This window comes from Cnephaeus nilssonii (genome assembly GCF_951640355.1).
Source record: "Cnephaeus nilssonii genome assembly, chromosome: X".
NCBI lineage: Eukaryota > Metazoa > Chordata > Mammalia > Chiroptera > Vespertilionidae > Cnephaeus > Cnephaeus nilssonii.
In genome coordinates, this window is record NC_137071.1 from 116,379,750 (window position 1) to 116,405,522 (window position 25,773).

Below are 25,773 nucleotides of genomic sequence, written 5' to 3' on the forward strand. Positions count from 1 at the left end.
GGGGGTTGAAGCTGTAACCTTGATGTATTGGGACAACACTCTAACCAGTTGAGCTACACATACAGGGCTTAATTTTTGACAATAGTGACTGTGTAGAAAATTTAACAACTGTTGTATATTAATCCCTTGACACCTGAAATATTTGATTTGGTTTTTAATGTCTAGCTGGTAGATTAATTTTTTATATACTTATAAATTTACTCTGTATAAGATAACTCTGGAGAAACCTGCTAAGTAGTTTATTATTATAGATATCACATATTATATAACATTTACATAAAAGGAAGTATAACAGTGTTCTATTATCTTGATCCATATAGTCTTAAAAGGATGAGTCATGTTAACTAGTGCCTGTTCAAAGAAAAAAGGTTGTATCTTTCCCAGTGCATCATTTTTGGGAAACATGTGAAGTCAACTTGTTTCCCTACTGGTGATGTTTACATTGATTGCTTGGTTAAGATGACGATTGCCAGGTTTCTCCACTGTACAGTTGCTCTTTTCTCCTTTGTTGTAAATGTGTATCTTATGGGGAAGATACTTTGAGACAGTGTAAATTGCCTCTTTCTCATCTTTAATCCACTAATGCTATTCTTTTTATGTTTTATTAAAAATATATTATTGATTTCAGAGAGGAAGGGAGAGGGAGAGAGAGATAGAAACATCAGTGATGAGAGAATCGTTGATCGGCTGCCTCCTGCATGTCCCACACTGGGAATCGGCTGCCTCCTGCATGTCTCACAACCTGGGCATATGCCCTGACCTGGAATTGAACCATGACCTTCTGGTTGTTAGGTTGACACTCAACCACTGAGCCATGCTGGCTGGGCTCTAATGCTATTCTTTTCAGTTGAAATATTTTCTTTTCTTTTTTTTTTTTTTTTTTTTTGTATCCAAAGTGTGTTTATTGGGATAGTTCCCCACTTATCTTGGTTCGAGGTACTTTTAGGGCTGCTTCCTTCTAAAGGGGCATCCTCTGTTAGCCTTGCTTTTCCTCCTGTACGCTTATAGAGGACAGTGGAGCAACCAACACACACATCTTCCATTTGTGCAGGGCTAAAGATGGTGGTGATTTTATAGCATCCTGGGCATTTCGCATCCATGAAGTAGGCATTGGGGCTCTGCACCAGGTGCTTCTTCTTGTGTTTCTTCTTCTCCTCTTCTGGAGAGGGGTGAAGGAGATCCTGTCTTGGGGAGGTCATCACTACTAGAAAGCTAGTTGAAAATCTTAATGTTGAGACCTCTTGTTCTGAAATTCTTTCTTTGGCAACAAGTATCATAAACTTGTAAGCAGGAGACCAAATACCCAACTTGTGGAAGTCCTGTATGCATAGACATATGCATAAACATATGCAGTATTGTTATCAAGATGCACAGGTGCTAAAGCTATCATCCTTCCTCTCCACCATCTCCATTGCAGCCCTCTTATACCTCTGTTCTATCACAGTTGTGCCTGATGCCTCATCTTTACTTTTGCAGAAGTAGAAAGACAGAAGGGAAGAGAAAAATGTTTATTTTGATCACAATGTGGGAAAAAATCTCTCTTCTCTCATTGCTAAGGTTGCAGTAGGAATCTTTCTAAAGATCTGAGTTACAATTTTGTTCTTTTTTTACCCATAAACATATTTCAGTGTAATAAATCATTTGTTCTGTATTTATAGGTTTAAAGGCTTCCTAGCTAGGAATTTAACCAGGGTTTATAAGATTTCTTTTAAAGGGAGAATGTGACCTTAGTTCCAAATAATGTATTTACAGTTAAACATCTTTAACAGAGCTCTCATTCATAAGCTTGGGGTTGCTTGTATATATAAATTGTGCATATTTTTAGAAAGTAGCTTATTTAGTTACTAAAGGCCCAGTGCATGGATTCGTGCACCAGTGGGGTCCCTCGGCCTGGCCTATGGGGATCGGGCTGAAACCAGCTCTCCAACATCCCCTGAGGGTTCCCAGATTGCGAGAGGGTGCAGGCCAGGTGGAGGGACCCCACCAGCGCACTATCAGGCCGGGGAGGGATGTGGGAGGTTGGCCAGCCAGGGGAGGGACCGCAGGAGGGCTCCAGGGCATGTCCGGCCCATCTCGCTCAGTCCCGATTGGCCGGATCCCAGCAGCAAGCTAACCTACCAGTCGGAGTGTCTGCCCCCTGGTGGTCAGTGCATGTCATAGCGACTGGTTGACCAGTTGACTGTCTCCCCCCTGGTGGTCAGTGCACGTCATAGCGAGCATTTGAGCGGCCTTAGTATATCATTAGCATATTACGCTTTGATTGGTTGAACGGACGACCGACAACCAGACACCTAGCACATTAGGCTTTTATTATACACTATAGAAGCTATCACTTAACAGGCTAGTCTTTCGGCCTATAGTTATTAGTAATCATTTATCTTTCTGATTGTGTGTGTGTGTTTGTGTGTATGTATTTATTAAATTTGAGGTAGGTAGTATAGGATTAGTGCAACAGGTCCTTGAATAATGTTTTGTTTTAACATTGATGATGTAAACATTGTTTTAACATTGTTTACATCAATTAGCCTACAGTAAAATTGGTTTCATTATATGTTGTTTCACTTCAAGTCACAGAACCTATCAATGATGTTAACTGAGGATTTACTTACTGTACAGTGATTCTTAAACTTTAGCATGCAGCAGAGTCACCTGGAAGTCTTAGAACATAGATTGGTGGACCCCATCCTCAGAGTTTCTGATTCAGTAGGTCTGGGATGGAACCTGAGAATTTTCATTTCTAACAAGTTTCCAGGTGATGCTGCTGCTGATCAAAAGACCAAGCTTTGAGAACTGTTGTTCTAGTTTATTAATTACTTTTGGTTTTTTAGTCTTAAAAGAGGCAGTGAGGTACCTCTCTATATAAAATATTTGTATATGAATGGAAACATTTTGCTGTCTTTAAATTTTTTTAAATTGTAGAACACAACTTTAACAATGTCACCTGACATACTTGAATGTTTTTCATAGCACCTACAAACTTGAAGATGAATTCCTTGGTGCTTTTTTTTTTTTTAATCCAACTGATGTTAATAAATTGTTTGCCATAGTGATAGCTAATATTGAGCTCTTATTCTGTGCCTGGCCCTATTCTGTGAATCAGCTCATTTAATCTTTCTTTTCTTTTTTAAAATTGAATTTATTGGGGTGACATTGATTCACAAAAGTGTACAACTCAACAAAACATCATCTATACACTGCATCATGCACCCATCGCCCCATGTGAAGTCTCTTTCTGTCCTCATTTCCCACCCCTTTGCCAACCTCTACCTACCCTCCACCTCCCTTTTTCCTCTGGCTAACACCATGCTGTTGTATGTATATGTGTGTGTGTGTGTGTGTGTGTGTGTGTGTGTGTGTGTGTGTGTGTGTGTTTGCTTAATCCCTTCACTATCTTTCATTCAGCACCCAACACCATTTCCACCTGACAGCTGTCAGTCTTTTCCATGTATCCATGCCTCTGTTTCTATTTTGTTCATCACTTTATTTTGTTCATTAGATTCCACATATAAGTGAGATCATATGGTATTTGTCTTTCTCTGGCTTATTTCACTTAGCATAATAATCTCCAGGTCCATTCATGCTGTCTCAAAGGGTAAGAGAGCCTTCTTTTTTAAAAAATAAGTTTTTGTTGATTTTAGAAAGAAAGGGAGAGGGATAGAGAGATAGAAACATGGATGAGAGAGAAACATCAATCAGCTGCCTCCTGCACGCCCCTCACTGGGGATCGAGCCCACAACCCGGGTTTGTGCCCTGACCGGGAATCTAACTATGACTTCCTGGTTCATGGGTCAACACTCAACCACTGAGCCACAACAGTGGGGCAAGATTTCCTTTTTTTAATGGCTGAGTAATATTCCATTTTATATGCACCAGCACTTTTTAAATCCACTCTTCTATTGATGGGCACTTGAGTGTTTCCAGATTTTGGCTATCAGCTCATTTAATTAATCTTTGTGCTCTAGGTGAAGTAGCTTGTCCCAAGCCACACATTGTGGGACAGAGCTGTGATTTCAATACTGGCAATCTGGCTCCAGAGGGCAAGCTCAAAATCACTATACTCTACTGCCTATACAAATGTAGTATATCTGAAATTGAAGAAATAACATTAAATTTTGCAATTCTGGAAATTCATTGCAATTTCAAATTATGTCTGTTTAGTGGGGTTTTGCTATTTTATTTATCTCTGCAATCACTGTTTTCATCTCATTCTGTGTATCTCATTTCCAAGCTTTTCTTGTTCTATTGAGTTCATTCCTACTAGTTTTTTTCTGTAACTATATATAGATACTTGTGAATCTGTCTCTATCCTTTGTTTTCTACTTTCTTCCAGACTAAGTTCATTTGTCCTTAATATGCTTTTCTTTTTTTGTGGCTATTTATGTTTCTGTAGTAGTCACAGCATTTCTTTTCATGATATGGATAGCTCTGTGCAGATATTCTTTCTGATACAGTGTGAATGAATCCTCATACTCTTTCCACCTTATTTATGACCAAGTCCTCCCAAGCTACAGTTTGAATATGGGGTTTTCTTTTCAATCTTTTCTGTAGTCTAGGATATAGGAGAGTGAATGAGATCAATGAGGCTGAGTATAGCCTTCATTTGGGGGAACCCCTGCTTATTTGAGATCCGATAACCTAGCCTGGTCAACAACTTAGGTACTAGCATGCCCAGCCAAGTGGTGTCCAATTCCTTTATCCTCTGACTCCTTCACCCATCTAAGCTTAATTCCTTTGAAAGATAGTAAGCCTAAGCAGCTGGTTCTCTCTTTGGCAGAGTCCCACTGGGCTTCTACTCTCAAGGGTTTTTCCTCAGGTAACTTAGTGGTTATTTCTAAGTGTTTATAAACTCTTAAGAGTTTCTGATTGAAAAATAAAACAAGGTTTTGAACCAAAACATTGAAATATGATTTAGTTATCTCTTCTCCAGGCTTTGTAAACTCATGTCCCATAACTTTTAATCTATAGGTTATATTTTCCTGTTTGTTACTTTGATGGGTTTTACTTGGATCCTTTCTAGCAAAGATTTTCCTCATAGAGTAGCTTAAGACATAAATGTGAAGTTCTTAGCCTAGTATATAGCACATAGTGAGTACTCAATAAATGGTAGTTAATAAGAATGAGAAAAAATAAGGAAGGTGAAAATAGTGCCATAATTTATTTAGATGTGGCTTAAGGTTTCAATCTAGTCAAATATCTTTGGTTTTTTCTTTTCTTTTCTGAGATAAAGCATAGTCTAGAGTAGCATTTGAAACAGTCATGGGTTAGAAGTACTAAAAATAAAATGTTAGTAATAAAAAAGTAATTTATCTGGTTATATCTAAACTTTTCCTAGCCTTTATTTCTTGATTCTTCAAATTGCCCCCTTTAATGGACTGTATTCTTTTTCTGCCCACTGCTGTTACGCTACCCTGTCACCTGCTCCATCTTAATAGGGCAAGATTGGAACTTGCTTGGGGCCATTTATAGCTGATGTTCTGTCTAGGCATAATTGTGAGGGCTCAATGTTATTCAAACTTAAAAATTCACTTCTTAACAGTACTTTGGCAAACGTAGTTTTGATCTGCTAGAGATCCTCAAAGATAGGAACTCCATCCTTCTCATCTTTGAATTCCCAGTACCTGGCACATAGTAATTGAATGAATGAATGCATGTCTTTGTCTTTTTCTTCCTCCCATTTCCTACTGGCCTGGCAAGTCAGTAAAACTTTTAATATTGTATTGTGGGAATGGAGAGTTTTATATTTATTTCTGAACTAAAAAGCAAAGTAAACTAAAAGAAAAAGAAAGCATCAGGGGGGTGGGACAAAAGAAAATTACTTTTACCAGTATGTACTTCTTGATTTATTGTTTTGTTCATCTTTGTTATAATTAGCCTTTGATAGAAAGGTTTCTTTCTGTTCTTCTAGATCAGTGATTTTCAACCAGTGTGCCGTGGCACACTGATGTGCTGCAAGAATTTTTAAAACATGCACCCTGGCTGGTGTGGCTCAGTAGGTTGGAGTGTTGTCCTTTACACCAAAAGGTGGTGGGTTCTATTCCCAGTCAGGGCACATATCCAGGTTTGGGATTTAAACCCCAATAGGAGGCAGTCAATCCATCTCTCTTCCCCCCCCCCCCCCCTCTCAAAAAAACCCCCACAAAAAACAACACAACAACAACAACAAAAGAAAACCCACAAAGAATTTTCAAGACATGTAATACCTGACTATTTAGTCAAGAGCACTGACCTCTTTTTCCTTATATTGTCAAATAAAAAAATGACAACAGCCAACACAACAATAGTTGTCCGGTGTGAATGAATCAAAATTATACCTATTTTTTTTATAAGATTGGCAAAAATAATTTCTTTTGGTGTGCAGCGGAACATTAGTAATTACTTTATGTGTGCCATGAGATGGAAAAGGTTGAAAATCTCTTTTCTAGATGGTTTCATTTTACCCTCCATATTTCTCTCTTTCAATTTTTTTGCTTATGAACTCTAGAGAATTGATATATAGGCATCTGAAACTTATGTAATTATCTGGTAAGGGAATTATGACAGTTTAGTAACTAAGCAATGTCTTATTTCTACAGAGAAAACTATGTATAGCCTTATTAGATTTGTTTGAATCATAGTATATACCAGGAAAGGAGTAGCTTAACTGCCTTTGTCCCCAACGTAATCCTATATAATAAAAGCATAATATGCAAATCGACTGAACACCGGAACCACTGGTCGCTATGATGCACACTGATCACCAGGGGGAAGACGCTCAACGCAGGAGCTGCCCCCAGCCTGCAGCCTGCAGGCCCCAGGCTGGCCAAGGCGGATGCACCTAGCAGGGGCCCCCCGATTGCCCTGCTGATCGCCCCACAGATCAGCCCTGATTGCCAGCCAGGCCCAGGGACCCTACCCATACATGGATTTCATGCACCGGGCCTCTAGTATACTATAAACCTAGTTCTTCTAATTATGACATACCCTTATTTCTGCTTCCCAGTGTACACCCAGTATTACCTCCCCCCCCCCCCCAGCAAACAAACAAAACAAAAACAACTATCTAGTTTGTTTTCTGCCAGGCTACTCCTTAATAACCTGATTCCTTATTTGCTGACCAGGATATATGTTGACTAAATAATTATTTCTGTGAAAGAGAGCAAAAGCTTTTTATCCTGTCTATTAAAACAAATGTTATTGTGTTTGTTTTCCCATCAGGATAACATGGCAGTCCCTGAATTAGTCTTAGGTGAAAATGTTGCACAGAAGTTACACTTTCCTTTAGTTACACCCATTAAATTACTTAAGCATGTAAACATACATTCACAGAATACCCTCATCTGCCAAGAAAATAGGAAGCTTGTTAGCTGCATATTAGCTTACTAGAGGCCTGGTGCACGAAATTCGTGCATGGGGGAGGGTTGTCCCTCAGCCCAGCCTGCACCCTCTCTAATCTGGGACATCCCTCTCACAATCCAGGACTACTGGCTCCCAACCGCTTGCCTGCCTGCCTGCCTGATTGCCCCTAACTGCTTTTGCTTGCCAGCCTGATCTCCCCCTAACCACTCCCCTGCCAGCCTGATCGAAGCCTAACTGCTCCCCTGCAGGACTGATTGCCCCTAACTGCCCTCCCCTGCAGGCCTGGTCACCCCTAACTGCCCTCCCCTGCTTGCCTGGTCCCCTCCAACTGCCCTCCCCTGCTGGCCTGGTTGCTCCCAACTGCCCTCCCCTGCCAGCCTGGTCACTCCCAACTGCCCTCCCCTGCAGTCCTGGTCCCCCCAACTGCCCTCCCCTGCAGGCCTGGTCCTGCCCCAACTGCCCTCCCTGCAGACCTGGTTCCCCCCCCCCCTCCCAACTTTCCTCCCCTGCAGGCCTGGTCACCCCCAGCTGCCCTCTGCAGACCTGGTCACCCCTAACTGCCCTTCTCTGCAGGCCTGATCGCCCCCAACTGCCCTCCCTTGCAGGGCTGCTCCCTCCCAACTGCCCTCCCCTGTCGGCCATCTTGTGTTCACATGGGGGCGGCCATCTTGTGTGTTGGAGTGATGGTCAATTTGCATATTACATCTTTATTAGATAGGATACCCTTCCTTCCCTTGGTATTTATGCTAAATCCTATCCAGAACTCTAAGATTGTTCTTGAGTATACATGTTTCATTTGTCCTTTGCACACTTTCCCAACTGTCCACCTTCCTACACACAGACAAGTATTACTATTTATTTTTGAATAAATAGCATTGTCAAACATGGCACTTAAGCTGCCCATCTGCAAATCATTGATATAATACTGACCCATGTTTTTTCAGTATGTCCAATTTAGGTAGTGGTTTTGTCTTTGTCAGCAATGTTATTAATATTTTGGGCTTATTTCTCAGTAGTAGTAGTGATTTAAAATATACCTTTAAATTTCTTTGGGATTACTCTTTTGTGGTTGATTTAGTGTTAGATTTTATCAATTCTGTAAGGGAAAAACCTAGAATTGATGGGAAAATGCAAATGCATTATAACTAACTTGTTTTGGCTACAGTTTCATAATAAACTAGAGGCCCGTTGCATGAAATTCGTGCATGGCGAGGGGGGGTGTCCCTCAGCCCAGCCTGCACCCTCTCCAATCTGGGACCCCTTGGGGGATGTCTCACTGCCTGTTTAGGCCCGATCCCACCGTGGGATCGGGCCTAAACGGACAGTCGGACATCCCTCTCACAATCCAGGACTGCTGGCTCCTAACTGCTCGCCTGCCTGCCTTTCTGATTGCCCCTAACCGCTTCTGCCTGCCAGCCTGATCACCCCCTAACCACACCCCTGCCCGCCTGATTGATGCCTAATTGCTCCCCTGCCAGCCTGTTTGCCCCCAACTTCCCTCCTCTGCCGGCCTGGTCACCCCTAACTGCCCTCCCCTGCAGGGTTGATCGCCTCCAACTTCCCTCGCTTGCAGGCCTGGGTCCCTCTCAACTGCCCTCCCTTGTAGGCCTGGTACCTCCCAACTGCCCTCCCCTGCTGGCCATCTTGTGTCCACATGGGGGCAGGATCTTTGACCAATGGGGGCATCCATATTGTGTGTTGGAGGGATGGTCAATCTGCATATTACTCTTTCATTAGATAGGATAGAGGCCTGGTGCACAGGTGGGGGCCAGCTGCTTTGCCCTGAAGGGTGTCCTGGATCAGGGTGGGGGTTCCCTTGGGGCGTGGGGCTGCCTGAGCAAGGGGCCTGTGGTGGTTTGCAGGCCAGCCATGCCCCCTGGCGACCCAAGAGGAGGCCCTGGTATCTGGAATTTATTTACCTTCTACAATTCAAACTTTGTAGCTGGAGCGGAGCCAAGCCTCCTGCTCACTCCATGGCCGGCAGCCGTTTCTGTTGGGGTTAATTCACCTTCTACAATTTTATTTTATTTTATTTTTAAAATAAATCTTTATTGTTCAGATTATTACAATTGTTTCTCCTTCCCCCCCCCCCCATGTCTCCCCATTATCCAGTTCCCTCCCCCCCCGTTGTCCTTATCCATAGGTGTATGATTTTTCTCCAGTCTCTTCCCATACCCCCCACACAGACACCCCTTTCCCCCTGAGAATTATCAATTCACTCCCATTCTATGCCTCTGATTCTATTATGTTCACCAGTTTATTCTGTTCCTCAGATTTTGAACTCACTTGATTTTTAGAATCACTTGTTGATAGATATGTATTTGTTGTTCATAATTTTTATCTTTACTTTTTTCTTCTTTTTCCTCTTTTTAAAGAATACCTTTCAGCATTTCATATAATACTGGTTTGGTGGTGATGAACTCCTTTAGCTTTTTCTTATCTGTGAAGCTCTTTATCTGACCTTCAATTCTGAATAATAACTTTGCTGGGTAGAGTAGTCTTGGTTGTAGGTTCTTGCTATTCATCACTTTGAATATTTCTTGCCATTCCCATCTGGCCTGCATAGTTTCTGTTGAGAAATCAGCTGACAGTCGTATGGGTGCTCCCTTGTAGGTAACTAACTGTTTTTCTCTTGCTGCTTGTAAGATTCTCTCTTTGTCTTTTGCCCTTGGCATTTTAATTATGATGTGTCTTGGTGTGGTCCTCTTTGGATTCCTCTTGTTTGGGGTTCTGTGCACTTCCTGAACCTGCAAGTCCATTTCTTTCACCAGGTGGGGGAAGTTTTCTGTCATTATTTCTTCAAATAGGTTTTCAGTATCTTGCTCTCTCTCTTCTGGCACCCCAAAAATTCGGATATTGGTACGCTTAAAGCCATCCCGGAGGCTCCTTATGCTATCCTCACACTTTTGGATTCTTCTTTCTTTCCGCCTCTCTGGTTGGGTGTATTTTTCTTCCTCATATTCCAGATCTTTGGTTTGACTCTTCGGGTGCGGTGGTCTACTCTGTATATTCTTTATTTCAGACAGTGTATGCATAATTTCTGACTGGTCCTTTTCCATTTTTTTGGTATTCTCATTTAGGTCCTTGAAGGTCTCTTGAAGTTTCTCAGCAGTTTTTAGAAGATTCTTGAGTAACCTTATAAATATGGTTCTGAACACTGTGTCGTCCATTAATTTGCTTTCATCTATCTCTCCTACTTGTGACATACTTCGATGTCTCCACATTTTGGCTGCCTCCCTGTGTTGATGGAGTGGCTTTGTGTGGTCGGTGACCTATAGGGGCCAGTAGCTCAGCTTCCCCAATCACCCTAGGTGTTTGCTCTTGGTACTCCCCTTTGTGGGCTGAGTGGAAAGTCTTGGTGTAGTTAAAAGCCCTGTTTGCTGTTGGTACACTGGGAGGAATTGACCTCCAGGCCAATTGGTTATGAGGGCTTGCTGTGTCTATAACGGAAGAATTGCTGTGCTGGAGACACAGTAGGGCTTTGGTGCTCACTGAGTCTGCCTCTTGAATGTGTCCCTTATGACAGTGGTTGAAATCTGGTGTCATCCACACTGACAGAAAAGTCACTCTCACTCTCCGACCGATGGCCGAGAGTCCCGTAGGCGTCTGGGTCCCCTGCGTGTCCCCAGAAACTGGAGTTCAGAGTGGTTGGGATTGTTGGTATCACTGGCGGGAATTGATCTCCAAGCCAGTTGGCTGTGAGGATCAGCAGTGTCTCCGCTGGCAGAGCTTCTGTGCTCAGCTTGGATGGGGCGGAGTCTCCGGGTGGCGCAGACAAGCTTTGGTTTCCCGTCTGCTCCGCCCAAATTAATGGCTGCGCGCCTCTGAGAGAAGGCAGCTTTCGAGCCTCTCCCGCTGCCAAACAGACCAGTTTCTCCCCGACCGCAGCTGGATTTCAGTGCAGTCGGAGGTTTTGTTTTTCTCCCAAACGAGAAAGCTAGCCACGCAGCGTCTGCTGCCCTCCCTCTCCGCGTGCTGCGAGCAAGCCTGCCGCGTATTCAGCCGCCCGCCCTTTCCGCACTCACGGATCTCCGCACCTCCACAGCTCCTGAGGCTCAGCGTCCCCTCTCTTTTTTTCTCTAGTTGTAGGTTTTCCACTCTGCCAGCTTTCCGGTGGTTCTGGACGGTGTGCGCTCTGTTTTCCAGTTGTAGTTTCAAAATTGTTGTGGTAGGCAACAGTTAGGTGTTTACCTTATGCCGCCATCTTGGTTTCCCTAGAAAAAAATTTTTCCACCTTCTACAATTGAAACTTTGTAGCCTTAAGTGGAGGCCTGGGCTTGGCCAGGGTGTGCGGAAAGCTTTGCTTTCTCCATTGCCGGGGGCAACCCTGGCCTGCTCTCTCCAGCTCAGTTCTGCCGCCATTTCTGTTAAGATTTGTTTACCTTCTATAATTGAAACTTTGTAGCTTGAGTGGAGGCTTAGGCCTAGCAAGGGCAGGCGGAAAGTTTGGCTTCCTCCGTTGCCTGGGAAACCTTGCTCTCTGTGGCTGTAGCCATCTTGGTTGGGTTTATTTGCATACTCGCCCTGATTGGCTGGTGGCCGTGGCCTTGGCGTAGTGAAGGTGCAGTCAATTTGCATATTACCCTTTTATTAGGTAGGATACTTTGAATTGTGTGATGTTTTGGTTTGTGACGAGATTGAGAAAAGAATTAGCTTATAAACAACATTTAAAACTCATGAATGTTGCAAATGATTTAGAGGTTAGAAATATAAATGAAGTTTAACAACATTAATTGGTAATAATGGCTATATATAAAACCTATATGTGTGTAAGTAGTAAGGAAATAATTCACAACCATGTGCAAGTTAATTTTTTTCAAATTAGAAACTAAATTGTGACAGCATATTTTTAACCTTTTTACATTTTATTTATAGTTTTTTTTTACAATTTTAGTTTCAGTCTGATGGAAGCAAACAAGAAGATAAAGAGAAAACGGTAAGAGACTAGAAAAATCCAATGTGTCTAATGTTTGTCTAGGTACAGCATATTGCAAATTTTACTGTGGACAAGCTTTCATCACCTGTGTGAACAATTATTATACAAGTTATCTTTTAAGATTGACAATCTCCTGTTTCTGAGGATTACCACGTGAAGAAGGATGAGGGATAATAAAAGTTCCTCATTCTCTAGCTACCTCTTTCCTTCCCTCACTTCATTTGCTTTCTTAGATGGAAAACACAACCATTATATGTAAAATAACAGTGATAGTGTGGGGAATTAGATATGGTGTGTTATGTGATCAAGAAATGGCAATTTTTCCAAGGCTGACAAATTTATTTGTGGGGGGATTAATACAGACCTCTTACTGAAATAATTTTTCCTCCCTTTTTCTTAGGAAGTTATCCTCAGCTGTTTGCTTAGCATTACTGACCAGGTACTACTTCCATCTCTTTCTTTGATGGACTGCAATGCTTGTATGTCTGAGGAACTATGGGGAATGTTTAAAACATTTCCATATCAACACAGGTAAATATGTAATATTTTTGTATTTTGAACTACTATTTTAGTGCATTAACCTCAAAGTGTTTAACTTTTCCTAATTCTTCATCTCATTTTTTAAGATATCGTCTGTATGGCCAGTGGAAGAATGAAACTTACAACAGTCACCCACTTTTAGTAAAAGTTAAAGCTCAAACAATAGACAGAGCCAAATATATCATGAAGTAAGTTTTAATTAATTTTCTTCATATTGATCTAAAATATATCTGGATCTAATTTACTTTCTTTCAGCTAGCTTATGTCTGAGCCTCAGTTTTGAAGAAGCCTGACAGTATTTCCTAATGGCATAGCTAATTATATACTGCAGATAGAATGACTTTAGATTTTTGTGGTTTTTAGCTCATTTTGACTACCAAGTTAGTTTTTGTAGTTGTGTTTACATAGCTATGAAATCTAATAAACATCCTTTTTAATACATTAAGTATAGTTATTTTAAAGTACAACCTACTGTGGCCTTTGCTTAATTTGCATAATAAATTTAATGGCTTGTATAAGGTAGTTAAAGGTCTAGGAATTTCTGCTGAAAGTTATTATAAGAAAGATTTTTTCGCCGAAACCGGTTTGGCTCAGTGGATAGAGCATCGGCCTGCGGACTCAAGGGTCCCAGGTTCGATTCCGGTCAAGGGCATGTACCTTGGTTGCGGGCACATCCCCAGTAGGGTGTGTGCAAGAGGCAGCTGATCGATGTTTCTCTCTCATCGATGTTTCTAACTCTCTATCCCTCTCTCTTCCTCTCTGTAAAAAATCAATAAAATATATTTAAAAAAAAAAAGAAAGATTTTTTTCCTTTTGAAATTATGCAGAACTATCTCCATAGTAAGTCACCTTTAGAAAAATTTAAATTTCTTTTTATTTCTGTGCTTTATTTTCATGTCATTAAAAGCACAAGAGTGATGTTTTTTATTTTTTACTTCCTGGTAAACTGTTTGAAGTTTAGTTATCAAAATTTTATACTTCACATTAGTATTGGTTTAGATATAAATATACTGCTGTATTGCAAATATTTTTAGCAAGGCTGTTTATCATTTCTTTATTATTCATGCAGTAGTATGATTATTCTAATTAAAAACAGTGCATTCTCTAGAATTTAACTAGGTTTCACAGTTTGCAACATTATTGATTTTGCCCAATGATATTGTTCCTGGTCACAGTCTACTGGTAAACGTGTGTGCACATTCACATTCTGGTTTAACAGATGCTGCTATACAGTATGTATAAAATTCTATGGGAGGTTAAAGAAGATAGTGAATCATTTCATGCCGTGGAAGTTAGGGAATGCACAGAAAGAGATAATATTAGAACTGGTCTTAAGGATTCCTCAGGTTAAAAAAACAGAATTCCCCAGGTAGAGTTCCTAGCTTAACAACAACTAATATTATGGAGCCATTATTGTGTGTGCCAGCCACTGAACTAAGTGCTTTATATTGATTAACTAGAGGCCCAGTGCATGATTGAATCATGCAAGTTTAGGGTGCCCTACACGCTTTCGCTTTCGATCACAGGGGAGCTGGGTGCCTGTCCGCTGGTGCATTAGGCGCCGGAGGCTTCTGAAAGGCCTGGTGCCTGAGTGGACAGGCACCCAGCTCCCACGCTTTCGCTTTCGATCGCTGGTGCACCAGGCCTTTCAGAAGCCTCCGGCATGGCAGAGGCTTCTGAAAGGCCTGCAGCCTGAGCGGACAGGCACCCAGCTCCCACGCTTTCGCTTTCGATCGCTGGTGCCTGAGTGGACAGGCACCCAGCTCCCACGCTTTCGCTTTCGATCGCTGGTGCACCAGGCCTTTCAGAAGCCTCCGGCATGGCAGAGGCTTCTGAAAGGCCTGCAGCCTGAGCGGACAGGCACCCAGCTCCCACGCTTTCACTTTCGATCGCTGGTGCCTGAGCGGACAGGCACCCAGCTCCCACACTTTTGCTTTCGATTGCGGGGGAGCTGAGTGCCTGAGCGGACAGGCACTCAGCTCCCCCGCTTTTGATGGTCCGCGCGGCGGGATGTCAGCTCGCTGCCCCAGAGGCCCCTTCTGTGCCGCAGCACAGACATGGCGCAGACGCTGAGCTCGTGCCGCTGCTGGTGACGCAGCTCAGCGTCCCACCGCCCCAATCAGCTACCCCGGCCACCCTGAATCCCGCCCTCCCGCGCCTCCTGGCCAATCGTGGGCATAGCGAAGGTACGGTCAATTTGCATATATGTCTATTATTAGGTAGGATAATATATTAAGTATTATTAAATCTTTTGAATATGTCTCTTCCACACTCTACTGCCATTAACTTAGTAGTTCTTTCATCTGGAGCAGGGGTCCTCAAACTTTTTAAACAGGGGGCCAGTTCACTCTCCCTCAGACCGTTGGAGGGCCGGACTATAGTTTAAAAAAAACTGTGAACAAATTCCTATGAACACTGCACATACCTTATTTTGAAGTAAAAAAAACAAAACGGCAAAAACACCCGCATGTGGCCCGCGGGCCGTAGTTTGATGATACCTGATCTGGAGTATTACAGTGCCTTGTATTCTTTCTTCAAAAATTCTTTAGTGACTAACCATTGCCACAGGTCATATGTTAAATATTATGGTATGGTAAAATAAGAGGCCCTCCATGACCTGTCCCTCCCTATTTTCAACCTCATTTCCTGCCAGTTCTACCTCCAGCTGTACTGAGCCCTCTTATTATGTTTCCCTGAATGTGCTATGGTCTCCTTTTCCTTTGCTTATACACTGAGTGGCCAGATTATTATGATCTTTGAACGCATAATAATCTGGTCACTCAGTGTATATCCTATATAATAAAAGGCTAATATGCAAATTATCCCTTCAACCAGGAGTTCAACCAGCAGGCAGGCCGGCCAACTGCCCATGTCCCCTCCCCCTAGCCAGGCTGGCCGGACCCCACCCATGCACGAATTCATGCACCGGGCCTCTAATATATGTATACTGAGTGGCCAGATTATTATGCGTTCAGAGATTATAATAATCTGGCCACTCAGTGTATTTTTTTGTTTTTTTATGTTCATATAATTTTTTTTTCTTATATCTTTTCTCTCTTTGTCTGGTGACCTCATACTCTGCGGGTGGGCTCCAGTGTCACCTCCTCTGTGAAGCTTTCTATAGTACATACTGCTAAGCATAATTGATCTTTATCTGTGCCACCACTGTCCCATATACCTATAATGCTATCTATCACTTAGATACATTACTATGATTTTTCTTTTTTAATTATCTAATTTTTGAATAGTTTATATATTTACAATGTTTAAATTTCAGTATATATAAAAAGGTTGGCAAGAAAATGCCTCTCACCTCATTCCCCTTTCCATTCAGTCCTCCCAAGGGAAAAAAGGTACTGGTTTAGTTTCTTAATTTATCCATCGAGACATTTTTATGTATATACAATTGAGTACAAATATATTCTCCCTTATTTTACTATTGATAGCATATAATAAGTACTGTTCTGTGATTTGCTCTATTTAAGAATATAAACATTTAGAAAATGGTTTTAACTCTGTCTCCTCAGCTGGACTGAGCATGAAGCAGGAGCTGTTATTCTCCTTTTTCCTAGTGCTTAGCACTTTGCCTGTCATAGAAAACATTAATATGAATGAATAAATTAATAAAAATTTCACAGCATATGTGCAGAATTTTAAATGTACTTGGATTTGTGTTAGCTATATTTCACCAGGCTTGAATAGTGTGATTTTGTTACTGATTGAACTTGTTATGTTGAGAATGGAATGTATTAATTTATTAGTTGCAGAATTTTACAAGTTTTGATCACTGTTTAAAAAGTGAATTTGCTATAGGGCATCTAATACTTCGTTCTGCAAATACTCATTGATTGTATTCCATAAGCCAGACACCATGGTAGCTTGAAGGGAAGTTATAATCAAGAAAGTATTCCTTTTATTTTTGTTTCCCCCTTCAGGGTGTGGGAGGCAGAAGGGAACAGGATAAAACGTATATAGATGAAGGGTTAGCTTTGGCAAGTAGGAGGGCCACCTGAAATAGTAGGGTTAGAAGTAAGGACAGATGGTGGAAAGTTTTAAGGTGAAACAGAGTATAGCCAAAGTTTGAAACTGATGGCTGTCTCTTTTGTGGGGGGGAAAAAACAAGAAACTAGTCCAAGGAGAATGGGAAAGGGAAGCAGTTGATGATTTAAAAAATTTTTAATTGAAGGATCAGTTTTGTCATAAGCTTCTTAAGATAATTATGTCAAGTTTGTCACTTTGAGAATGGTCACATTCCTTGAGCTATCAACTGAATTCATTATTGCTTCATTATATTTTCATTTCAGAAAGCTTTCTATCACTTGTAAACTTTTCAGGTTTGAAGTTTCTAGATTTATTATGCCATAATCTCATTGGAAGAGTTTAAGATGGTGTATAATACGTACTGTGAACTGTAGACATTTCACAGATATAAATTTCCAGAATGTTAGTAAAAGAATACTGAGCAGAGGAAGAATTAAAGAGGAAGGAAAGGAGTATAATTTACTTTTCAAAAATTGTTTACTTTAGAGACACTTCCTGAGAACCAGAGAACTTACTGTATCAAGGAATATAGTATTAGCTATTATGGTCACTGAGACAGATGGCATGAAACATTTCATTACATTACACCAAATTGGATATCTTAATCTCTAAACTGATAAAAATAGCCCTTCTTAATCTAAAATAATTATGATTCTCCATAAAAGTTTTATGTACTTTTAGAATACCTTAGAGTTTTAATGCTTGTTAGACTATTACTACAAAATAGAAATGTGTATATTATAAATTAAGCATTAAGACAAAATCTTAATGCCCTCTGGGAAAATGCCTAATCAAAATAGTCCCAAGTCCTGCATTCAAGTCTGTGATAAATGTAGTTGTTTACATGGATCCATTTTGAATATTTGGCAAGGAATTTTTTTTTTCATGATGTACCAAAGCTATCAACATTATGAGGGAAATTACTTAAGATGATTCATGTCACCTTTTTCTCCCCTTGTAGGCGTCTAACCAAGGAAAATGTGAAGCCTTCTGGAAGACAAATTGGGAAGCTTAGCCACAGCAATCCAACCATTTTGTTTGATTATGTATGTTTTTGGGTTAATATTACTTTAAGGATTTTTTTTTGTCTTTAAGTCAGCATAAGTAGAATGGAATGATGTAGTTTTAAAAGTGTTTCATGGGGAAAAAACCTTTAGCAAATGAATCATTTTATCATCAGTTTTGTTTTTAGAATATATTTAACAAATTGATCTATTTTAATAATGTGTAACAATGTTGCTATTATAAACAGTCTAACATCTTGTTTACCACATTTTGATTTATAGAAGCAGTAGTAGATTTATTATTTGATTTTACTTGTTTGAAACATTTAAATAACATTTCATTGTGATTTCATATTTTCATATTTAAGTAGAACTTTCTAAAACACATTTGACTAGCCTCTATATGTCTAAAATTCAAGTTTAGATATCTTAGAATTATTTCCTAATTGGAAATGTAGCCCCAAGAAAATATAATTTGTTCCCCCAAAATGTATACACACTTTAACAGCTGATTTCTATTACATTTTGAAAATGAAATGTATTTTAATAAACACTGCCTTTATAATTATTCAAAGTGTATACATTTTTAGGACACCTGAGGTTTTATATAAATACTAAATGGAAGGAAACTACTTTTGAAAAATGAAATGTATAGCCATTATTCAGTTAGCACAGAAGTTCTCTTTTGATTAGTTAACACCATCTATTTTATGTTGCTATCTTCCAGATTTTGTCACAAATACAGAAGTATGATAACTTAATAACACCTGTAGTAGATTCACTGAAATACCTCACTTCGTTGAATTATGATGTCTTGGCCTGTATCCTTTTAAGTGAAGTAATACATAGATTTCACATTACATAGATCTTAATGGTGAATGTTTTATTTTTATTCTAAGTTCCTTTTGTAACCATATGAGATTGATTCATTTGGTTGATCTGAAGGTTGGCCAGTGAGGGGGGAGAGAGGAGAGAGGAGAGAGAGAGAGGGAGGAAGGGAGGGGGAGGGAGGGAGAGGGAGGGGGAAGGAGGAAGAGAGAGAGAGAGCACGCGTGTGTTGTATATAGGGAGAAAAAGTGTTACGTTTACTAAACATTTTTTTATCACCCCACTGATTACTCAATGGGAAGAAAAAAAATCTTTTTATTTTAATTATTAAATTTATTGGGATAACATTGATTAATAAGATCATACAGTTTTCAAGTGTATGAACGTTTTGATATAGGTGGGGTCTATTGCTTGCTGAAAGATGGAAAAAAGCTAAAGAAGAGTTGATACTATAGTGAGTGTAGTTTTCATTAATTTGCAATAACTTGAAGCTAACAATTGTATTTTTTCCCAAGATACGGCATTTTTGTTGTTGTTTTAAGAGTCTTTGTTAGAGATGTAGTCACTTAAAATTTTTTCTTAATGTGTGAAAGATTGTATCATTGAAGCTTTAGCTAATCCCGAAAAAGAGAGAATGAAACATGATGACACAACCATCTCAAGCTGGCTTCAGAGTAAGTATTTTTATTTTTTCCAAGGATGACATTTATGACTGCCATGCTGTGTGCTCCTTTACCTATTCTAAGAGCCTATTGGCAAGAGCTCTTGAGAATAGCCACTCAACTTCTTTACTGGTGTCCAAGTTCTTGACTTTGTAAAGAGGTTCATATACTACTTACTCATTTTCCAACTCAAGAGGCCAGTATTGGCCATGATAGAATTGGGAAAGCATTACTGGGAGTTGAAAATGCACTTCTATTATTTTAGAGGAATTAATCTTTTAAAAAATATTTTTATTGATTTCAGAGAGGAAGGGAGAGGGAAAGCGAGATAGAAGCATCAGTGATAAGAAGGAATCATCGGTTGCCTCCTGCATGCCCCCGACCCCCACCCCCCCAACTGGGGATCAAGTTCGCTACCCAGGCTTATGCCCTGACCAGGAATGGAACCGTGACCTCCTGGTTCATAGGTCGACGCTCAACATTGAGCCACACTGGCTGGGCAGGGGAATTAATCTTAAGGGAACTATTCTCCCTTCTTTCATTTCTTTTTTTTAAAATTTAATAAATCTTTATTGTTCAGATTATTACAATTGTTTCTCCTTTTTTCCCCCCATATCTCCCCTCCACCCGGTTCCCACCCCCCCCTGCCCTTACCTCCCCCCGCCCCGTGTCCTCATTCATAGGTGTATGATTTTTGTCCAGTCTCTTCCCGTACCCCCCCACAGACACCCCTTTCCCCCTGAGACTTATCAATCTACTCCCATTCTATGCCCCTGATTTTATTATGTTCATCAGTTTTTTCTGTTCCTCAGATTTTTAATTCACTTGACTTTTAGATTCACTTGTTGATAGATATCTATTTGTTCATAATTTTTATCTTTACTTTTTTCTTCTTTTTCCTCTTTTTAAAGAATACCTTTCAGCATTTCATATAATACTAGTTTGGTGGTGATGAACTCCTTTAGCTTTTTCTTATCTGTGAAGCTCTTTATCTGCCCTTTAATTCTGAATGATAACTTTGCTGGGTAGAGTAGTCTTGGTTGTAGGTTCTTGCTGTTCATCACTTTGAATATTTCTTGCCATTCCCGTCTGGCCTGCATAGTTTCTGTTGAGAAATCAGCTGATAATCGTATGGGTGTTCCCTTGTAGGTAATTAACTGTTTTTCTCTTGCTGCTTTTAATATTCTCTCTTTGTCTTTTGCTCTTGGCATTTTAATTATGATGTGTCTTGGTGTGGTCCTCTTTGGATTCCTTTTGTTTGGGGTTCTTTGCGCTTCCTGGACTTGTAAGTCTATTTCTTTCACTAGGTGGTGGAAGTTGTCTGTCATTATTTCTTCAAATAGGTTTTCAGTGTCTTGCTTTCTCTCTTCTGGCACCCCCATAATTCTGATGTTGGTATGCTTGAAGTTGTCCCAGAGGCTTCTTACACTATCTTCAACTTTTTGAATTCTCTTCTCTTCTTGCTTCTCTGGAGGAGTGTCCTTTGCCTCTTTGTGTTTCAAATCTTTGACTTGATTCTTGCGTTCCTCTAGTCTGCTGTTGGGTCTCTGTATAATATTTTTTATTTCAGTCAGTGTATGTTTCATTTCTAGTTGGTCCTTTTTCATATCCTCGAGGGTCTCATTAAATTTATCGGCCTTTTCCATGAAATTCTTGAAAAACCTATAACCGTGGTTTTGAACTCTATGTCCATTCGTTTGTTCTCCTCCATTTCTTTCGTTTGTGATCTGTTTCCTTGTCTCCTCAATTTCGCTGCTTCCCTGAGTTGGTAGGGTAGCTTGTATACTAGGTATCCTATTGGTTCAATGGGTCAGCCTCCCAGTTACCTGAGGTGGACACTCTTGGTGCACCCCTTTGTGGACTGTGTGTACAGCCTTGTAGTTAAGTCTTGATTGTTGTTGGTATCACTGGGAGGAATTGACCTCCAGACCAATTGGCTGTGAGGACCCGCTGTGTCTATAACGGAAGAATTGCTGTGCTAGAGACACGTTTATGGGGCAGGACTTGTTCCAGTGGGGCTTTGGTGCTCACTGAGTCTGCCTCTTGAATGTGTCCCTTATGAGTTGAAATCTGGTGTCGTCTCACACCGACCACTAGATACACTAGTTTCTGGATTGCCAATGGGGTGCAGGTCAGCTACTGTCTAAGGCCACCCAGCGGGAGCTACAGCAAGAACTACAGTATTCTCCTCTTTGCTTGGGCTTTGGCAGTTTTGGAGCAGTCTGACTGGAGCTGCAGTTTATTTGGTTAAGCTTCCACAGAACAGGCCATTTATATGCAAAAGCTGCTGTGTGGAGCCTGGGCGGGTTTGTAGAATGTGCATGGCGGGGTCTCAGGGTGGGGCGGGGTCTCAGGGCGGGGCGGGGTCTCAGGGCGTCACTAGGTTAGGGCGTGGCAAACTGCGATGGCTGCCGTCAGTTGTCTCTGCCTTTCCGCGTTTCCAAATCCCTGCGTCCTGCGCTCCAGCGCAGTAAACAATGAATGCTGGGCGCACGTCTGCATAAAAGTCACTCTCTCTTTCCGACCTGATGACCGAGAGTCCAGCTTCTCCCCGTAGGCATCTGGGTCCCCTGCGTGTCCCCAGAAACTGGATTTCAGACCGATTGGGAGCTTGTCTCCCTTTGGGTTGAAAAACCGCTTGCCCAGTCACCCGCCACCAGCCCGATTCGCACGCCTCCATACCTCAGCTTTTCAGCGTTTGTGCTCCCTTCTCTTTCCTTCTTAGTTATAAAACTTCCATTCAGCCAGCTTTCCCGTGGTTCTGAGTGGTAGACGTTTTGTCTTTTAGTTGTAGTTTTGAAATTGTGCGAGGCAGCAGTTTAGTTGTTTACCTTTGCTGCCATCTTGGTTCCTCCCCCTTCTTTCATTTCCATTGTGAGGTTTCAGTCATATTAAAAGAACAAAAACTTGGTTGTTTAATAATAAAAAACCCTAGCCTTTAAAAAAATGTCTTGTATCTTTGATTTCTAGCAGCCAGTTCCCCTTTTTTTCAACCTGTCCTGTCTGATAGCTGAATCTTCCAGTAGCTCCCCATTGCCCTTTAAAGTCTGCAATCTAATAAGTCATACAAGTAAGTTATTTGGGAATCAGGTTCTTACTCACTGTATTAGCCTCATCTTTTGCTCTTCCTCAATATTCCATTAATATTGAAGTTCTTGCACTTTCCATGTCTCATTTTCACATTATTCCCTCTACTTGGAATACCCTTCCATGCTCACTCATCTCCTCCACTACATCTTAGAGTTCAGCCTAGATGTCACCTTCTTTGGAAAGCTTTCCCTGTTAAAGCTCTTACCCCAAAGTCAGAATTAGGTGTCTGTCTTCTGTACTCCCATGGAACATTTTATTCCTCATAGTTATTTCGGTTTACTTTCTTTATCCATCACTAGACTGTAAGCTCCTTGAGGGCAGGACCTGTGTTTTGTCCATTATCCTTTAGGGGCTCAACAAATAATGGTCGAAAAGGCTACAGATAAACTGATTCTACTAGGATCTCCTCTTAACTTGACTGGGATTTTCTCTCTACTCATGATGTGATAAAGACTATTGGTTAAAATTGGTCTTTTTTTTTCCTTCTTGGTTTGGCAATGCTTTACCTGTTTCCTTCCCCCTCCACAACTAGTAGCATGTTCCTAGATAAAAAAATTTTTTTTTTCATGACAAACATTTGAGGAGCAGGTGTTTTGTTGACCATTCAAGTTTACTGAGTAATCTGAAAGATTTTGTCATGGCCACAGGTTCTGGAAACAGGCCATATACATTTGAATAACTGCTCTACCTCATAACCAATTATGTGACCATGCGCAAGATACATTATATCTGTGTTCTAAATTTTCATCAAACCTGAGTTGATTATTATAAAGATTAAATGAGATAGTTAACATAAAGTGCTTATTTAGTACAGTGTTTTGCATATGTATCCTCAGTAAATATTAGCTATTATCAATTATAAAACTCTGTTAATTGGCATCAGCAATACAATTATTCTTACCTCATTTTGTTTTGGAAATTGAGTTAGTTGAAGAAATGACATTCAATATTGTACTTTTTGTTTTATGAATTGTTTTTAAAAAGCCCTTTTTTAATTTCATATAGGTCTGGCTAGTTTCTGTGGTGCAGTTTTTCGTAAATATCCAATTGATCTTGCTGGTCTTCTTCAGTATGTGGCTAATCAGCTAAAGGCGGGCAAAAGGTATTCATAGCAAATTATATGTAAATGAAATTCAATAATTAGAGTGCTTCTGGTGACATTGGGATATTAAGATTTCTATTATCCTAAAAAACTATTTGTTGATTGTAGGCTTAAGTAGAATAGTTGCTCACTTATGTAGGTGGAATTCTTTAATTAAAATAAATTATAATTTAATACATAAATACTTTTTTGCCAAAAGAAATTAATATTTGTCTATATATTTAACTCTAAAAAGACTAACTCATTTTGACTACCTGTTTGGCTTTTGAATAAATGGTTAATATGATATATTGTAAATTCTTTTATGACAAAACTATTAATTATGCTGCTGGACAGCAGTTGGCCTTTACACTGAGCATTTGGTAGGAACATGTTTATTCTGAGGGTGTATATAGTGTCTTTAACACAATTATTTTTGGAAGTTGAAATTTAGAGAGACATAAAGCTTACATACCTTTTGAATAGTACCCTCCTTTATTTATAAATACTGAGTTTTATCATTTTATTCTGGACCAATATCAGTGCTTAGAGTTTGAATTAGTATGTATATTAAACCTTATCAGCAGTAGACTGACTAGAATCAGAGAACTGAAAATTGTTTTCAAAAGCTTTCTGGTAGAGAGCAAACAAAAAAATCTGTAAAGCTATCTGGTGCTCCAAACAAATATTACCTAAGGAATTCTTGACATTATTATTTTGGTTTAGGGAAAATTTTAAAAATATTTAGATTCAGGATGTTATGAATATAGCACTTATGCTATGCTCCTCTGATTGGCCATTCCTATGCATTTTACTCTTTAGTGTCTATAGGCTAGGAGAACATAATGTTATTTTAAAATCTATAATTTAGTTCTCTGTATTGTAAATATAGTTTTTGTGACCATCTAATTAAAAGATAGTTTATAGAAAAATTAAAATGTTTTATTGGGACTTGTTGCATACTAATTTGCATGAGGGCCCTCTTGTTTTCAAAAACTATGTTTAGGTAAGACAAGGCCAGTTGAAAGAGTAAGCACTTACAAAGAATCTTAGAAAACTGTTTCTTTGTATATTACTCTGTGTATTGGATATGTCTAGCTTTACCTTTGGGAAAATATCTGCATTTGTTTTATGGGGAAGAATGTTTTCACTTTATCTTCATTACTTAACTAATTAAAGATGGTCTTGGAAGTCATAGGCATTATTTCCATCGACAATCCTGAACTTTAAGAATTAAAATGTATAACTGTTGGGCACAATAATAAATGTGCTTAAGGCTGGCCACTAAATTGTCATGTTAGGCTTAAATACCAGAACATGGAACTTCTGTCCCCTTCCTTTTTTAAAAAAAAACATTTTTATTGATTTCAGAGAAGAAGGGAGAGGGGAGAGAGAGACAGAAACACCAATGATGAGAGAGAATCATTGATCCGCTGCCTCCCGCATGCCCCCCCTCTCCCCACACCGGGGATCGAGCCTGCAACCCTGGCATGTATCCTTGACTGGAATCGAACCTGGGACCCTTCAGTCCGCAGGCTGACGCTCTATCCACTGAGCCAAACCAGCTAGGGCTGTCCCTTCCTTTTTTCTGTCCCTCCCTCCTTCCATCCCTCCATTCTTTCCAAGTGTGTGTGATTATTTAGAGAGATATCTCTATACCATAAAAATCATTTATTGGCCATTCTATACTGAAGGGTTAAAAAAATGCTATGGAGGACATTATTGGGTCACCGATAAGAATGGAATATGAACTGTAAATTCAGGTGATAAAATTGAAATATGAACTGTAGATTACAGTATTGTATCAATGTTAGATTTACTAAAGTTGATAACTGCTGTGGTTATATAAGAGAATAGCTGTATTTTTAGGAAATGCACTCTTAGGAAATATAGTCTTAGGAATTTTAGGGGTGAAATGTACCCCTAAATGATGTTACATACTAAATGAACTCTGAAATGGTTCAAAAAATGTGTGTCTGTGCGTGTGTAGAGAGAGAGGAGGGAAAGAGAGAAAACACAAATGATAAAGCAAATAGGAGTAAAATGTTAATAGGTGAAGTTGGGGTAAAGCTTTGGACTGTTTTTATCTTTCCATGTTATCTGTACATTTGACATTATTTCCAAGTAAAATGTTCAAATAAATGTAAACATATTACATGGCCCAAATGTTTTTCGTATAGTTCTAGGAATGCAGTTTTTCCTTAAAAAATGCTTTAACCCCTTTCTCCTCATACTTACGTACAAATAGTTTAGGGG

General features: G+C 40.0%; 1 protein-coding gene across 10 annotated transcripts in view; it reads left to right on the top strand.

Annotated features, from left to right (window-relative positions):
• The window catches only part of THOC2 (THO complex subunit 2), a 136,025-nt gene that overhangs the window by 75,260 nt on the left and 34,992 nt on the right, over nucleotides 1-25,773 (top strand). For all 10 annotated transcript variants that reach the window (XR_013813197.1, XR_013813198.1, XM_079764753.1 and 7 more), the window contains exons 13-19: nucleotides 12,230-12,271; nucleotides 12,672-12,802; nucleotides 12,898-12,999; nucleotides 17,814-17,898; nucleotides 18,584-18,677; nucleotides 19,278-19,358; nucleotides 23,442-23,538. Coding sequence is in view for 8 of the 10 variants with exons in the window: in XM_079764753.1 (XP_079620879.1) it covers nucleotides 12,230-12,271; nucleotides 12,672-12,802; nucleotides 12,898-12,999; nucleotides 17,814-17,898; nucleotides 18,584-18,677; nucleotides 19,278-19,358; nucleotides 23,442-23,538 (632 nt within the window). In the remaining 2 variants the exon portion in view is untranslated. The remainder of the gene's footprint in view (nucleotides 1-12,229; nucleotides 12,272-12,671; nucleotides 12,803-12,897; nucleotides 13,000-17,813; nucleotides 17,899-18,583; nucleotides 18,678-19,277; nucleotides 19,359-23,441; nucleotides 23,539-25,773) is intronic.